We start from the raw sequence: 16,720 nt of genomic DNA on the forward strand, positions 1-16,720 counted from the left end.
CACTGGCAATAAGGACTGCAACTTTGATATGTATATATATATATATATATATATATATATATATATATATATATATATATATATATATATATATATATATAATATACAACTTTCCAAATACAACCAAAGAATAACCAAGCGAAATTCTTTGGTTTGAGAGATCTCCCCACTGTTATCGCAAAAAGAATTTCGCTTGGTTGTCGTCCGGTTTCTATATATATATATATATATATATATATATATATATATATATATATATATATATATATATACATATAGTGAATCAGAATAGGAAATGAGGGGCTCATTGAAATAAGACAGAAATAAGGATTGGCAGTCAAGAAAACCTCGTAAAGCAAAGGGGGGGGGGGTGTGGTGGGTCATTGAAACAGATAAAGAATATTGAAAGAAAGAAAGTGGAGAAAAAATGCCCGCCGGGTGGGATCCGAACCCACGACCTTCAGAATACCGGTCTGGTGCGATCCTTATGCCTTATTTCGGTCATATATGCATATACATATACATATATATATATATATATATATATATATATATATATATATATATATATATATATATATATATATATATATATATATATATATCACTTCCACAAAGTGTCGCCGCCTGCCTCTGTTCGTCCATGCAGTTAAATCTTAATAGTTTTAGCTAACTTCGGCTCTAACAGTGTGCGCAGCAGCGTACGCACAGGAGTTTCCAGGTGCGTGATGGTGACCATGTTGCTTATTTCAGGAAACTTCTCCCAGCTAGCTCCAAGCCGAAAAAAGTAGGTCGCTTTTTTAGGACGAAGGCACTGAACTTTTGACAAAGGCACTGTCGCTGAACCTCCCCAAAACGCAAACAGTTCTCACTGAAGAATTCCCTGAGGCTGCGAAAACTTGTTTTTTGATGCAGAAGGCAAGAAACATATAGTGCGCGTTAACAAATATAGACGGCACCAACTGAAGGGTGCATAGAAGACATCGCAATCTTTGCGAATCCAGCCGAGCAGCCTTATTATTTGACCTAATTTGACTAAACTATCGCAATCGATGGATAACGTTTCATACCTTCGCGTCCAAGTTTCCGTCCCTGTTGACTTTATGTGCGGGTCATCGAGTTGTTAGTAAAAGTGAGTTTATAGCTTTTGGAAAGTTGTATTTAATTCCAACGGTTTGAAGCGTAACGGACGGCGAACACAAAGCAGGGTAGGCACTATACACAAGCGCCGGTCCTGTGCATTTTTTGTTCGGTGTCCATGTTTTTCGTTGCGTTTCGAACCGTGAGAACTTCACCAATCAGCCCAGCAGAATATTCTACTTGTGTTTAATTTTCAAAGTGCACTTTAAAGACCTCATTTGCAATGCCACGAAGACAAGGCTTACCTCATGCGCTTGTGTGTAACCCCATTGCAGATTTCTTAGGAAATCCTTGGCGTCCCGTTGGAAGCAGACGGCGGCGGATGCGCTCTGGTCGTCTGCAACGCATACGGACGCGCCCGCATGCGGTTAGGCCACTCGGAGCCGCCCGTATGCCACCCGAATTGGAACACGACGTCACTGAGGAGTCGAAAAAAAAAAAAAAGGAAAACCGCGACAAACAATAAACAACAACCGCGGGTTGTCAAGGGGTCGCCACGCGGTGTTTTGGCCGCGTTCCCGGTATGTGCAAGCGATGGCCTATACGTCTTGCTGCGGAGACGCTGCCTTTCCGCGGCCGTTTTAACCGTTTTCCGCGCAGGTGTTCTCTTCGACAAGGCGACCACACGCAATAGCACGGCCGCTTTTCGTTATCGGGACTGCCGGGCATTGGACGAAGGGTCAGATGTCCTTGAGGAGCACATTAGCGTGTCGACAGACAGACAGACAGACAGACAGACAGACAGACAGACAGACAGACAGACAGACAGACAGACAGACAGACAGACAGACAGACAGACAGACAGACAGACAGACAGACAGACAGAGACGGGCAGGTAGACACACGCAGGCAAATAGGCAGATGTAAAGATACAAATGCAGGCTTACACACCAGGGTCCTCTCTGCATGCACTGTTTTCGAGGTCTGAGTCACTTTCCGCCTAATTGCACCTCGTCCTGTAAACTTCCGTCCTCTGCTTCCTCTGCAGGTCTAGACGGAGTAACCCGAACCTTGACGCAAACGTCAGTTCCGCAGCTGCTGCTCGTGAGACTGGCAACACGCAACGAGCTCCAGGCATTCTTAGCTGCTTGAACCTTGGAACACGGCGCTCGAGAGAGAGAGAGAGAGAGAGAGAGAGAGAGAGAGAGAGAGAGAGAGAGAGAGAGAGAGAGAGAGAGAGAGAGAGAGAGAGAGAGAGAGAGAGAGAGAGAGAACTTTATTCTTTAAACAGCCTAGTCCGGGCCGTCGTGCCACACTCTCTTCATTAGGAGACGGCGGGTCCGTAGAACTCCCAGAGGTCCGCACTAACACGAAGGCGAGATTGATGCCGCTGCAGACCATTTCCGTCCTATAGTTTGCGTTATCGCCTCGCAATATGTTATTCCCTCTCAAATTCAGGTATTTGCATTAGACAGCTTTTCGCGTTCTCCGCAAAGCCAATTTCCGCCGTCGTGCTGATTTGACGTTTCTTTGTTTTCGTTTGCGGGTGGAGCTATAACCAGCAATTACGCTTGTGGGCTCGCATGGGCCTTTTGTGATAGAAGATTACGGAAAAAAAGGTCAAATAAATAGTGTCTACTTGTTCGCTGTCCCGAGTAGACGCACAACGCTGCATGGAAGCGCTTTACGTATGCTGCAAAAGATAAGCAAGTATGTTCGTGTCGTGGAACATATTAATGCATAAAGCGTTAGTTGACTTGGTGGGGCGAAAATCCAGCATCGTAACCGAGAGATGGCGGACAAAATGGCCGACGGCGAAAAGGAATACAGTCAAACCCGAAAATAACGAACTCGGGTAGAGCTAATTATGCTTTATAGCGAACAATTAAAAATCTTCTGCCATTACGCATGTAAAATGTATTTTTGTAACGCACTAAACATTTGGATATATCGAACTCTGAGCGCGCCCGCCCGCGCTTCCCTGAAACGCAGCAGCAGGAGCGATCCGCGCCTCTTGCCAGCCTAACTTTGCAGAGCTCTTATTCGGCAGCTGCCTGTCACGTGATAAAGTACGTACGAGCAGTTCCGGGCCCATCACGCATTAGGAAAGAAAAAAAAATAACACCATCTTCCCGTAGGGCAACCCTGAGTAGTATGCGAAGCAGCCATGGGGTCGACTGAAGTTCCCATTAGTTTTCAGTTCGTCGTTTCCGTTGACGTTCAGCTTGGCGTGCCTTCGTTGTACCATTAGCTTCTTGACGTGGTTTGAATGAGTGAAGGACATAAGGCGCGTTCGTAGCACATGCTCCCGTCTCGATTTGTAGCGCAGTGGGAATTCCTCCCGTTGCGGCCAGAGAGTGGTGGGATCGAAACCGGGCGCCGCCTAACTATTTCTTTTTATGGTGGACTGCGCTGACGTCAGCCCAAACGCTGACGGGGCTGAAGAGACGCGCATGCGCAGTAGAGTGCGGACGGAGGACAACGACAACGAGGGAGGGAGAGACACAGCCCCGAGCATGAGATGCTTCGCATCTAAAAAACGGCCAGAACTGCTGTGCTGGTCTCACGACTCCGGCCGTACTTACGTTGCCCACGTTTCTGTGCACCTGCATTGCGACGACGAAGCAGCGGAAAGCCCGGCCTATGTACGGGCATTCGTCGAAATGATCTTGCGTATCGAGAATCCGATACTTATTGATGGTGCTAAACGCAGTGTTCAGGCGAAAATCCCTACCTACTGCAAATAGGTGTACATTTCTGCGCAATAAATCTGTTTTAGAGTATACTACTATTCATGGTGAGGGGCATGGTCTTTGTTTCGTTGTCTCGTTTTCGATGAACGGTTCACATTGTTTAAAACGAATTTGATAGTAAAGTACATTATAAGCGGGTTCGTTTATATCGAACTGCTTCGTATAGCGAACAAATCGCGTTGAATCACACTGTTCGTTATAAGCGGGTTTGACTGTACAAGTAAAGCCATAAAATTGGAAAGAAAATTGAGTAAATTTAGGTCTGCGTGGGAGTTGAACCCCAGGATTCCGTAATGCCTGACGAGCACGCTTGCATCCCCAGCGCCACTTTTTTGTCTTTATTTTGTGGAATTCAAACTCGCCCTCAAAAAGCATATCTTGACAGCGAAAGATTTACAAAAATCGCTCCTATTCGTATCACACACATACATACTCTTTATACATAAAAAGTACCACGCTCTTCCTACGTACAAAATTGAATGTACAATGCGGAAAAAAGTGTATAAAATACTGTCCCTAGAAAAACGCTTTATTATGACATCATTAAGTCCATGTCCCCCCCCCATATCGGATTTCCTACCTAAATCGCAACGGCCAGGAGATCTGCTCCGAGTTATACGTGTGCCCATTGAAAACCTTCTTTTTTTGAAGTACATTCCGCAACACTGCATGTAAAATCGAGGCTGCATGAACGTGGTATTTTTGTTCCATTAGCAAATTGCCGTTTATGTGGATACCCTGAAACTATTTATCATGCCTTCTTGCACTGTCGGAGTGCTGTGTTTTTCTGTGATACCCTGCAGAGAACTATCAAAAAGACATTTGTCTCCAATCCGTTTCCTACGGGTACTTGGTTTTGTGTTCTCATGGTGGCGTGCCTTATACTACTTTTTTTCTCCTTGGCGTGTACAGTTTGTGCAGATCTCGGTTAGCAGATCGCAATGCTGACGTTGGCGCGCGCCCCACCGTGGAGTACTTCCGTGAGGTGCAATGTGTGCCCGGTGAGAAAAGAAAGAGGTTGGAGATCCTCCTCGGTCCTCTTCCCCCTTTTAGGCGGCAGCCAGGAGTCCTTGGACCCCGGCGGCGTCTTCAGCCATCGCCATCCGGACGAGTTCGACTTGCACTTCGGGATCGGAGCTGAGCAGCGCGGTCTCCCACTCCTCCACGGTTCTAATGTCTAAGAAAGGGCGTCCTTTCTGCTGTACCTGTTTACTCTTGATGGGACACGACCAAACCATGTGCTGGAGGTCCGCTCTGCGAAAAACACTCACCATCCGCGATCACCATTGTAAGCAGGTGTAAATGGACCTTGGGTGCGTGTGTATTGCTAGTGTACATAGTAGTGCTGCACGGAAAGTATAAAGTACTGCGGTCTGTTAGCCTGCGCTGCGGCCGCTTTCCTGATGGAGGCGAAAAGCAAAAACGCCCGTGTGTACGAGATTTCGTCGCACGTTAAAGATCCCCAGGGGGTCAAAATTAATTCGGAGCCCTCCACTACGGCGCGCCTCATCGCCTGCGTTGCGTCGGCGCGTTAAACCCCACAATCAGTCCAGTTTGTTAGCCTGCGGTCAAAATGTAACATTGACTCCTCGCCTCATGCGACTTTTCTGACATCCATCGCCAGGGCAGGTCGATGACGGTAACTGCGGACTTGGTGAATGCGGCGCTGTGGGCTTAGACATAGAAACGCATGTTAGAGGCATGTGCAGGGACGTATACATCTGGTATTTGAACATGATAATTACAGAAGTAGCTGTTAGGCGACAAACAACGTGCTTTTTTGTTGAATACCCTCCTTTTTTGCCGATGCGAACGCGGGTACATGCCGGACTGACGTTAGACCTAACGTTGCGTTTTGTGCTCTAACGTTGGCACCGGCACTTGCAGCTTTGCGCACAATGAGTTGGACGTTGCTTGGAACGTCGCAAGGCTCAAAGGCACGCCCAGCTAACAAAAGGCCTAACAAGGATGATTTGCCGTGACGCGCAGTCAAGTAACGGAGAGCAGAAGGAAATTAGGCGCAGAAGTGAAAGGACGACAATGATTGTGTGTGTGTGTGTGTGTGTGTGTGATATATATATATATATATATATATATATATATATATATATATATATATATATACAGGGTGTCCCAGCTATCATGCACCAAGATTTAAAAAAAGAGAAATTGTGTAACTCGAAGAAAACCTAGTGCATAATGTTTGCAGTACTGTGAAGAAGCGGAGAGTAATTTTTTCGTTAATGAGACTTAATTAATTAATTGTAATTAATTATCTAACTCGAGAAATACTGTCCTAATCACTAAAGTGTCAATGAGGCACTTGTAGGTAACTACGAGGGGCATCTAACTGCGCCATTTTCAGCGACGAACTAATTGCGTACTCATTTATTTTGACTGATAAAGGAAACCCGCGAAATATGAAAAATACCACGTGACGACGCTTACGCGCGCATTGTAAAGCAGCGTCCCCAAACAAAGCTGATTGAAAGCAACTGCTTCGCGTGTTACCCGCCCGAAGAGACAGCGCATCACCTTGATAATAGCATGCATTGAAGGAGCAGCAGCAGCAAGATTCGCGGGACGCGTGTGCAGATAAGGAACAAACTCGGTCGCGATTTCTTCTTTCTTTCTTTTGTCTATTTCATTCTGGATAACTCAGAGGCAGCCTGTTTGAGGGCGTTGTTTTACGGTGCGCGCGGAGGCGCCGTCACGTGGTATTTTTCATATTTCGCGGGTTTCCTTTATCAGTCACAATAAATGTGTACGCAATTAGTTCATCGCTGAAAATACCGCAGTTAGATGCCCCTCGTGGTTACCTTCAAGTGCCTCATTGACACTTTAGTGATAAGGAGAGTATTTCTCGAGTTAGATAATTAATTACAATCAGTTAATTAAGTCTCATTAAAGAAAAAAATACTGTCCGCTTCTTCACAGTACTGCAAACATTATGCACCTGGTTTCTTTCGAGTTACGCCTTTACTCTTTTTTTAAATCTTGGTGCATGATAGCTGGGACACCCTGTATATATATATATATATATATATATATATATATATTGCAAAGGGGTTTATTGGAAGGAAGACAGAGTCCGCTAGACAGGGATCAAGAGGCAAAACCGTCCAAGGTGAACCAGCCAGAGGATTCGACTCGAGCCGCGTGATCAGGCACCGGTGATGACAGCCGTTGATCCGTGGTACATGCTCATTCGGGGATTGACCGGTGGGTGAAGAGGGATTGGACGGCGAGAGCACTTCAAGCAATCTCCATTACAATATATATATATATATATATATATATATATATATATATATATATATATATATATATATATATATATATATATATAGAGAGAGAGAGAGAGAGAGAGAGAGAGAACCTTTATTGGAGAAGGATGACCACTGGTCACGATGGACGAAAGGAATGGGGAGGGAGGGTAAGAGAAAATAAACAAATGCTGGTCGTTCTCAGTCGAGTCAATTAACATGGGCCAGTTCTTGGAACCTGCAATTAATGGGCCAGTTCGGGGTGATGCCAATATGGATCGCAATAGAGTCCAGAGTTTGTGCAGGTTTGCCAGTACTCTCGGGGGAGGACCCACTAAAAAAACCCGTGCTATACCGCTTTTAATTGAATAAACTGCTATTTCAGATAATAGTTGTGCCTCAGTTTGTTGTAGATCGGGATGTGGATGGGGTGATTTGAATGTACGGTGCCTGGCGAAAGCTGGGCACCATCAAACTGGGTGTGTGAGGTCTGATGGCAGTAGGGACACCGAGGGGGCAGGAAACCCCTTGCGAAGTGTTTCGGGTGTGTAGGCTGAATTTGCAATATATTTGTTACTAAATATTTTGCCGAGATTCCGAGACTTTTTTTACCCAGGTCCGGCACCTCCTGTGCGTGCCCAGCGCCATGTGGTCCGCTTGGAACACTCCCTATTCTTTTATGCAGCTGCTAAAAGAACTCTCTTCGACCTATGTAGCGTACGCAGGGGTAGAATTGGGGGTTTTGGTGTGAACGACCAGGGGACGAATTCTCCAAAAAAGGGGTGTCGTTTTCAAGCGACGCGTAATTTTTCTAAGAACGAAATTCACGAAGCGTCATCTCAACGAGTTCGAACCCCGCCAGATCCAGATTATCTGGATTCCTGCGCACTCGTCCCATCCAGAGAACGAAGCGGCCCACAGTTTTACCCGCGAACTCGTCAACCGGGCGGTGGACCAATCGCGCCTGCGAGGGTTTAAGGAGCGCATGGTTACGTATCAAGAGATTACATCTCACTACAGAAATAAAGGCCAGTTTACCATGCCCCCCATTACACCCTAACTAAAATCCAGCAAACGACATGGACGCAACTTTAATCCCATACCTTCTTGAACCCTTATAAATTGGTCCTGATGTACCCAGGTCTGTACACACCAAAATGAAGAATGTGTGAGGCCGAAAAGGCCGACCTAGCCCACATCCCATACGAATGCCCTGAGCTCCAACCTGAAGCCGAATGGCATCTCTCTTACCAAATAGAATGGGAGACCGCGGTGACCAGCTCCGAGCCTGAGACCCAAATTGAGGCCGTGGACTGGGATTTGGAAGCCACCATGAAGCAAGGTCTTCAGGCCACTTCACGGAGTCAAGGAGAAGCTCATCAATAATCTAACAACTAAGTGATTGTTGAACAAATAAAGTTGTTCCTCCTCCTCCTCCTTCAAGCGACGCGGCGTCTGCATGCAAATGCATGTATTCTTCGGTAGGGGCGTTGCTTTGTGAGGCGAGAAAGTGCGTAGAAGACACAAGGAGATCATTGGTAGCTGAGCATTGTCGCTATCCAAAGCGGCGTGGGATATCAGTCCCCGTTAGTCAGCGAGAAGAACATTGCAGGTACCGTAATTACCCGATTCTAACGCGCACTTTTTTTCCGGAAAAATAGGTCGAAAAATCTCATGCGCGTTAGAATCGGATACGAAACCGAAACTGCCGAAACAACGGAAATTGCGTCCCGCCCATCGCCATCGCCATCTCTAGATGGCGCCAAAGCTTTTAGCAACGATTTTTCGGACGCAGGAAGCATATGTGCCTAGGCTTTTCTATCGGCGTTCACACAAACAGTCAAATCGTTCCACTTGCGCGCTCGATAACAGCAGTGGCAGCAGCGGCTCTCACGCTTTCAAAACGAGCGGTCGGCTGAAGCATGCGCCTCTGGAGAAGCTCGCAGGATGGGCGTGCGAGGCGTGGGCCACGATCCCATCGGCCATGGTTGAACGTCCGTTATGAAGTGTGGCATCACGAACGCGATTGACGCCACGAAGGACGAGATGTTGTGGTCAGCGGAGAGCGACGAGGAGTGAGATGAGTGACATTACTTCGAGAAATAAATCGCCAGTTTCTCTCGCATTCGTTTTTTTTTGCTCACAAAGTTCCGTGCGCGTTACAATCGGAGGTGCAAGTTTTTCGGTTTTTTTTTTTTTGTTGTTGTTGCCGGGAAAATCGGGTGCGCGTTAGAATCGGGGGTGCGTTAGAATCCGGTAATCACGGTACATTTGAGGCAAAATATATCGGCAGTCCCCGCGTTCATCTAGTTAAGTATGCTCGTTGTTTTTACGATAATAAGCGAAAAATGTGGCCGCGGAGGAGAGAGAGAGAAGGAAAACTGACGCGTTCAGAATGACGCAGTAGACTCCAGCACGTGCGAGATGAAAGCAAGCGCAAAAAGAACGGACCTCCTGCTCGCGCTGTTCCAGGCAGGGGGCGCGCGAACACTGCGAAGGCGGAAAATTTGAATTGCATTCAAGCCATAGACTTCATCTTGTTCGACTTTCACTCCTCCTTCCCTTCCCAGACACGCATCCTGACGGACTCATTCCAGGCCCTACAGATTCTAAAAAGTCCCACGTCGACCAATACCATCGCCAACATAATCCTCCGTCAGATCTCCATCCTAAAATCTAGCGCCTTTCATCCTCGCATCCAACTTTAGAGCCAAAGTGAGAGAGAGAGAGAGAGAGAGAGAGAGAGAGAGAGAGAGAGAGAGAGAGAGAGAGAGAGAGAGAGAGAGAGAGAGTAAACGTTATTTGAAAATAGGAAGACGGGAATGTGGAAAGAGTTATGGGTGAAGTCGTCATTCCGAAGGGATGTCGAAGTGAAGGAGAGGACGAAGGAAGAATTACCTGCGAACATCACCATCCACTCATTCATTTCACAGACGACTCGGCTGCCGTGCTGGAACTATTCAGGTCCAGTTTGTATTCCCACTCTCTTCCTCTCCCCCTTTTCTTTTCTTCTTTCTTTTTCACATTCTAACTACGTCCTTTACCCATGGTCCCCTTGTTTCCTCTTATCTATTTGGATCCCATGACCGAAGTGAATTCTTATTGGCCAATCCCCCTAAGAGGGTATGCGCCATCTTCTATGGGCCGTCACCACCGCTCCACCATCATCCAGCCATGGGCGGCTCGGGCTCGCGAGCAGCTGCTGACCGGGCCGGCGCGACCCGCTGCCGCGCTCTGACCCTGGCTTACCGGTACTCGCTGATCCGGGCCCGCTACGCCATGTTCATACGCCGGGTCTGGAGCCGAATGCGCAAGCCCGCCAACGGAACTTCTTCGGCGGAGTCCTCTGCACAGCCCGATGCCGCCTCGGCCAAGAGAGCCGCCGACTCGACCCGGAGCGCGACCTTCATGGGCGCCGTGTCCGCTGCGGCTGACGAGAGGATACAGTGGCGAAGGTTGGTGCACTGATAAGAGGAGCTTTCCTTTATAGCTTGACGAGTCACACAGGGCGTAGGCTACGGTACCCCTGACCCAGTAGGAGTAAAAATTTCGAATGCTTTGCTCTGCGCACTAGTGCAATCCCAGCGCTCATTCTACTTAAACATGTGCAGCTTTCCCGCTCATGGCAGTCCTTTCAACAGTGATTACTCTGTAGTTATTTAGCGAAACGTAAAGTTTTTTTTGCGCAGCTAATATTAGGGGTGAAAACTTGCTTTGTGCACAGTTTCAAATCTCGCACGTTGCGCGACTAGGTTGTTTAGCCATGGAAACTATCCCATAGAAATGCATGGGGAGTAAGATTTGAGAGCGAATTACACTCAAAATATTCAGAATCCTGGAAAGTTCTTTTAGTGCTTTCATCTTCACGTTCCTGCTTTATGCCAATTATTACTTTCCTGAAGTGATTTTGCCAGGTTCCTGAGAGGTCGGAATTTTGAGCGAGAAGGCTGGGTATGTGTCCCCTGCTCAACAAAGGCGCACCGAACGATGTACGCTTAGCACGCGGTAGAAATAGTTGGTCTAGCTCTGCAAGAGCAATACGCCTGTTGATTTAATGGCGAGTTTTTACTTCGAAGCAGTATACCTCTAACCAGCCAAGGAAATTTTCGTGTCCGCGCAAGCAGAAAACTCCCAGCTAGTACTGGCTACACAGAGAAACATCCCAGGCTATCACTGGCTACTGGCTACACCCAGGCTAGACAAACTACTGATACCACCAAGGATCGAACCTGGGACTGAAGGGAAGCGGAGCGAAAGCCTGTCGACTTGCCGACTAAGCTACGCCCACACGTGGAGACGGGGAGACAGACGGTGGTTTAGATTCAGCGCCTGAAGAGGGGAAGGGTGTTTTTTGGAGGCGACACATGAAACATGAGTGAGGGGAGGCAGTGAGAGATGACGCCATAGCAGGGCGTGCCACCCTCCTCCTCCTCGCTCTTCGAGGCGCCCCTCTCCGTATTCTTTCTGTCGACGCTTCTGCGTTTGAGACACCGCCCCCGCGAATCCTAGGTAATGGCTGGCAGAGTCTCTGGTTTCACTCTTTGTTGAGCCACGTGTATGAATTCAAGTTACCCCGCATGGGTAATCCTTGTGGGGGTCGTTTACAGCTTCGCAGTCCAACAGGTAACCACATTCACAGCGGGGATTGGAGCCATGTTTTAACGTGACCAAAATTCACTTGTGCGTTTCTGTAACTTATATCGTTATAACAGAGAAACCATCGTGGAGGGGAGTTGAAATTACGACGTCACGCCTAATCGAGCCTCGTCCAAGTATTAGCGTAGTTTCTGTCGCCTAGATCTGCCTTAAAAGAGCAAAAAGCAATGATTTTTCTGCCTCTTTAAATTTATCCATTGCCTGCATCGTTTCTTGTTCAACATAATCATCATTTCTTGCAAATACTATGATCCAATTGTTGTGGTCACTGCGAGTTTTGTGGACCATTAGCGGCAGACAGGTCCAGATTTTCCAAACTCAACTATGGTAGGGGCGTATACATTCGAGGGCATATTCGACAGTGACATGGTTGGCTTTAGTGATACTGAGACGATAGGGAGGGAAAGGCGATTGCCTTCAACTCCCTCCGTATCCTTCTCTGGACGGGAGGAGGGGGAGGAGGAGGAGGAATAAACTTTATTGATGTACGCAATTTAGGGGCGGGTGGTGACCACTGGGCGCAGCCATGCGGTGACTTCGGCAGCACGCTCCACCAGGGCTTTTTGGACCCGGGGGTCAGAGCCGCCGAACGCTGCCTCCCATTGATCAACAGAGGGACTCGTACTTGTTTTCGTCTCTGCAGACCGGACAGAGACCGGAGAAAAGGTTGGAGCTTCCGGAAACTGAGGAACCAGCCGGCGTTGCCGAGTCCGGATGGTGGTGAAGTGAGCTCCCCGGAGAAGATTGACACCGCGGTCAGCACTCTCGCTGAAGAGACTCGGGACCCGAGCCCCACCACATCTGGCACAGAGGCGGTAGACTACCCTGGTGGGCAGACCTCTGAACCGGCAGAGGCGGACGACGATTACGCCGTCCTCGCCCATGATGACGACATCAATTGGTCCGCAGGATACGTCAAGCTGTGCTGCATGCCCGAAGGCACGAGCCAAGGTGACTTGTTCTCATCCATTTTAAATGCAGAGCATTTCACTAACTCACGATGTCACCCGCGTTGACGTCCGTAGTCGTAGTCCGCACCCCTCCCCCTACACTATATAAAAAAAATACTATCCGGCGCCTGGTTTCGATCCCTCGACCCTGCGGGCGGAACGCAATGTACATGGTGCTCTACCCACTGCGCCACAAAGCCGACACAGAATGGGAGGCTACGAACGCGCCTTATATCCTTGACTCATTCAAACTACGTCAAGAAGCTGCTGATACAACGCATTCACTACCATCAACTCCCCAAACACTAAACGTTAACGCAATACACCCACCCCCTATGCGACGCATTTACTCGAGTCCCCCTCGCGGGGAGATGGGCCCAATTTTTTTCCCGCTTCCAATAGGGCACTGATGTACTCACAGGATTCTAGTTTTCGGCGGCCATGTAGCAATTCTTGAATGGCTCTGGGGAAACGTCCTGAGTTTTTGCCTAAGTGCGTGCCTTTGGTTGCGTATTTATGACGGAAAGTACAATAAACTACGAGGGACACAGAAGAAAATCACAAGACGGGCGTCTAACTCTGTGAGCGGTTATCAGGCCTTTACGCGGTTTTATCAGAGGTTTCAAATTTTGTTTGTTTTCACCACATCAGATTGTACGTGTCGGCTATAAATTTGTGTCCCTTTCCAATAAAATACTAGTTGCAAGTCAGCGCCCGTCTTGTGAATTTCTTCTGTGTTCCTCGTCGTTTATTGTGCTGTTACTTTCCATCATAAATACGTACAAACTCGCCCAACGTTCCATCTTGTTTGGTTGCGTAGGTTGTTGCGTTGTCCTTTCTCTACTGCAAGTCATATACTACAATCCCCTAAGTATACCAAGTATCAACTTGTATCAACTTGTATTTTTCGTCTAATGGTTACTCGTATGCAAGTAAGAGAAAACGGTTAGGTAAGTGACACCGTTTTCACAAACTTTTCGAATCGTTTAGGGCAGTAATTTACTGGCCTAAACGATTACTCCTGTACAATTGTGTAAAAACTAATTTCAATATGTCTAGAAATTTTAACGTATAAGGCGCGCCCATTGTGCCATGATTGCCAAAAACGGAGTATTTAAAAATAGTCGACGTCCTGAAGATCTGCAAAGCTCGAATGATTTGCTTAACTGCATATTTACGTGGGCAGCCCTCCCTTCGTAAAGCAGCCACATCGCCAGCGTTGTCATCTTTCCCTGTTTCAGACTGCAGCTCTTTCCAGGACCTTCGGAAGGTTCAGCCCGAGACACCTGCAGCATTGGCGCAACGACAAGCGGTCGGAGATGGTTTGCAGAATGTGAAACACTGCGCCAACACGGGCGATGGGGCGTTCTTGTTCGGGTCTCCCACTGATCTAGTCTGCGACGGCCGAACGACGCTGAGTTGCGCGGAACAGCAGTCTGCCTGCGGGGTGCGTAAGCAACCCACAAAGAGTGCCATGATGACAGAGTGGGAAGAAGTGCTCCTCGACACGGACCACGGCACGACGGATCTACATGGAACCGCCCACTACTCCCGGCCAGAGTGGTTCACGGAGGGGGCCCAGTTTGCTGTCGTCGCAGACAGGTCGACGGGAGCCATTCCAAAACGTCCAAAACAGATGACGTCCCTCCCAGTCTCCGAGAACCAGAGCTCCCGGAACCAGCAGCCATCGGTTCAGTCGTCGACCTCATCGGGCAGACTGGCGGATGAACTCAATCAAGCGGGTCCCAGTGGATATACAACTTGCGCCGAAAAGTGTCCCGTCGGTGTCTTGATCCAGCCTCACCAGGCTCAGCAGCAGCAACAGCAGTGTACGGCTAGTGACGTCGCCAACGCGCCGGATTCCCTGTTCGGCAACGGGTCCTACTTCCGTTCCCTACAGCGCAGTCCTCTGGTGGACTTCCCGCCCCCGCACCCGCCTGCTTCAGACCAGATGTTCTGGGCCGCTGACCGTGGCAGTCTAGAGAACTACGCCGCGACGGGAGAATCCTGCTCAAACACATGGCCTGTCGCCGACAACTGCTCGCGTTCGGTTGTCAGTTCGGATGACAGCGTGTTCGCGTACGAGGCGGGCGCCGCTTCCTACCAGAGGGACATGGTGGCTTCAAGCGATTCCTTCGCCGAATCGACAACGGCCGGAATCTTCATGTTCAGTGACGACGACGATGACAACCTGTGCGGTTCCATCGGCAGCGACTGCTCAGGGCCGCTGAGGGCGAGCAACAACCTCTTCAAGGCCAGATCGATGGATCGAACGGCGCAAAGGGAAGACGGGTCCGGCGACGGCTCACTGAGAGACAGAGTGGTAGAGTTGGTCGTTAACACCTGACCTACGCTTCGTCCACGCAGAAGTGATTTCACACGGACAGAACTTATCTCAAAAGAACTTTACTCATGCCTGAACTCCAGTCTGCAACAAGGTCTGCCTCCTTGACGAGGACTTCAAACGGTGCAAAAATGATTTCTGTGTAGCGTGCCCATGGATGCCAAGTAGATGCATGTCGTCGTGGTGGACAGCCTTTGAAGTCATGGGACGTTTGTGTTCCCGTGAGTCAACGCCGCGGTGCATTAATGACTGCGTCTGGTTGGTTTCCCACAGGCATCCTTAGGAACAGCTTGCTGTAAAGAAAAAGATGTGTGTTTTCATTTCATCCAACGAATCGGTCATCAGTCACTTGAAATCTGTCAGTGGCGTCCAACATATAAAACAAGTTTTCTGACTACTGCGATATCAGCAAAAACTCGAGTGAGGCACAGCCAACAAAGAACAGTTTCAACGCTTTTAAGTGAAGCTTTATAGTGTTCGCACTGATGGAGTCTGTAGCGCGAAAATGGGTGAAATGAAAGAAAAAATTATGCCCCTTCCGTCTAACGACGACGATGGTGAACGCGAAGATTTCTCGTAACGGATCATCGCGTCATATTTACACGGTGAAGTGCAGGATATTTCTAATTTCTCACATCCATGCACCCCTCGTCCAAATCCAGACCGTTTCGACGGCGTCGAAATGGAGCAATTGGATAAACGCCGCTTCATAACGCAAGAGACCCAGGTTCGATTCTACCATTTATCTAGTCTGCGACGGCCGAACGACGCTGAGTATTTTTATAAACCCTGTAGTGAAAGAAGAGCAGCGTCTGGCTTCCGATGTGGTGATCGAGTCGATTAGCGAGGCAGTGAGCGCCCCGATCCTCCTCTTCTCTTCTCTTACTGTCGCCCCCTGCCTGCGCATCTTTATTTCTTAACAAACCCCTCAGCATATATTGGGCCCACAGAATCGTGATATTGGTTTCGCGCCTAAAGATTATACTTACATACAGAGGTGTAGTGGCAAATTTTAGTGCTTAATGGGATTTAATATAAGAAACGAGGTTGGAAAGGATAAATGTGTTTTCACAAATCCTTCCGTATTTTATTAAAAGCCCGATCACATTCATTGAAAATTGGTTTGGCCTTCTAAAGAGTGCTTGCGCAAATGTCAAAAAAAAAAAAAGTCTGAAGAGTGTTTGCGCAGATGTTAAAAAAAAAACGAAGTTAAATTAGTACCACGTTCTTTGAAATTGTCGCCCAGACCAAATCGATAGACTCGAAGTTTGAAGAGAGAGAGAGAGAGAGAGAGAGAGAGAGAGAGAGAGAGAGAGAGAGAGAGAGAGAGAGAGAGAGAGAGAGAGAGAGAGACGTGTTTGTCGAGGTCGGGGTGGGCCTGTTGCTGGAAGAGGGCCAAAGCACTTTAAAGGGATACTGCAACACTTTTCTCAACTTTCTAAATCCTAAATGCTTTCATAAAATACTCCAAAAAACACATGGGTCACAGGGTACCTCAGCCAAAAATTGCTGCTCAATGACCATCGGGTAACTTCGCAACTTGTTCAATTTTTTTTTCTCTCTTTCTCTCACTGGGCGTTCTTCAAGCGCCCAAATTACGTCATTACAGCAATGCAGGAATGATTGACTGGCTTTGCTTCAGTTGCAGCAATAAATGCTTTAGATGGCCAC

General features: G+C 48.1%; 2 protein-coding genes across 2 annotated transcripts in view; one reads left to right on the top strand and one right to left on the bottom strand.

Annotated features, from left to right (window-relative positions):
• LOC144138117 (transmembrane channel-like protein 7) overlaps nucleotides 1-1,757 on the bottom strand; it is a 76,836-nt gene extending 75,079 nt beyond the window's left edge. Inside the window, exon 1 of the mRNA XM_077670226.1 lies at nucleotides 1,386-1,757. The gene's annotated coding sequence lies outside the window, so the exon portion shown is untranslated. The remainder of the gene's footprint in view (nucleotides 1-1,385) is intronic.
• Nucleotides 1,758-10,227: 8,470 nt separating this feature from the next.
• On the top strand, nucleotides 10,228-15,496 carry LOC144139197 (uncharacterized). Its single transcript, XM_077671625.1, has 3 exons — nucleotides 10,228-10,554; nucleotides 12,399-12,706; nucleotides 13,947-15,496. Exons 1-3 carry the CDS (start codon nucleotides 10,274-10,276, stop codon nucleotides 15,050-15,052), a joined length of 1,695 nt encoding a protein of 564 aa, XP_077527751.1. The 5' UTR covers nucleotides 10,228-10,273; the 3' UTR covers nucleotides 15,053-15,496.
• The last annotated feature ends 1,224 nt before the right edge of the window (nucleotides 15,497-16,720 follow it).

This window comes from Haemaphysalis longicornis, unplaced genomic scaffold, assembly GCF_048455015.1.
Source record: "Haemaphysalis longicornis isolate Haplotype H1 unplaced genomic scaffold, Haemaphysalis longicornis Haplotype H1 scaffold_5, whole genome shotgun sequence".
In the NCBI taxonomy this organism is placed as follows: Eukaryota; Metazoa; Arthropoda; class Arachnida; order Ixodida; family Ixodidae; genus Haemaphysalis; species Haemaphysalis longicornis.

Excerpts from the sequence above, each read along its gene's own strand:
- LOC144139197 (XM_077671625.1), top strand. The coding sequence starts at position 10,274 with ATGGGCGGCTCGGGCTCGCGAGCAGCTGCTGACCGGGCCGGCGCGACC. Across the intron at positions 10,555-12,398 it reads GAGAGGATACAGTGGCGAAG|ACCGGACAGAGACCGGAGAA; the intron begins GTTGGTGCACTG and ends TCGTCTCTGCAG. Across the intron at positions 12,707-13,946 it reads GCCCGAAGGCACGAGCCAAG|ACTGCAGCTCTTTCCAGGAC; the intron begins GTGACTTGTTCT and ends TCCCTGTTTCAG.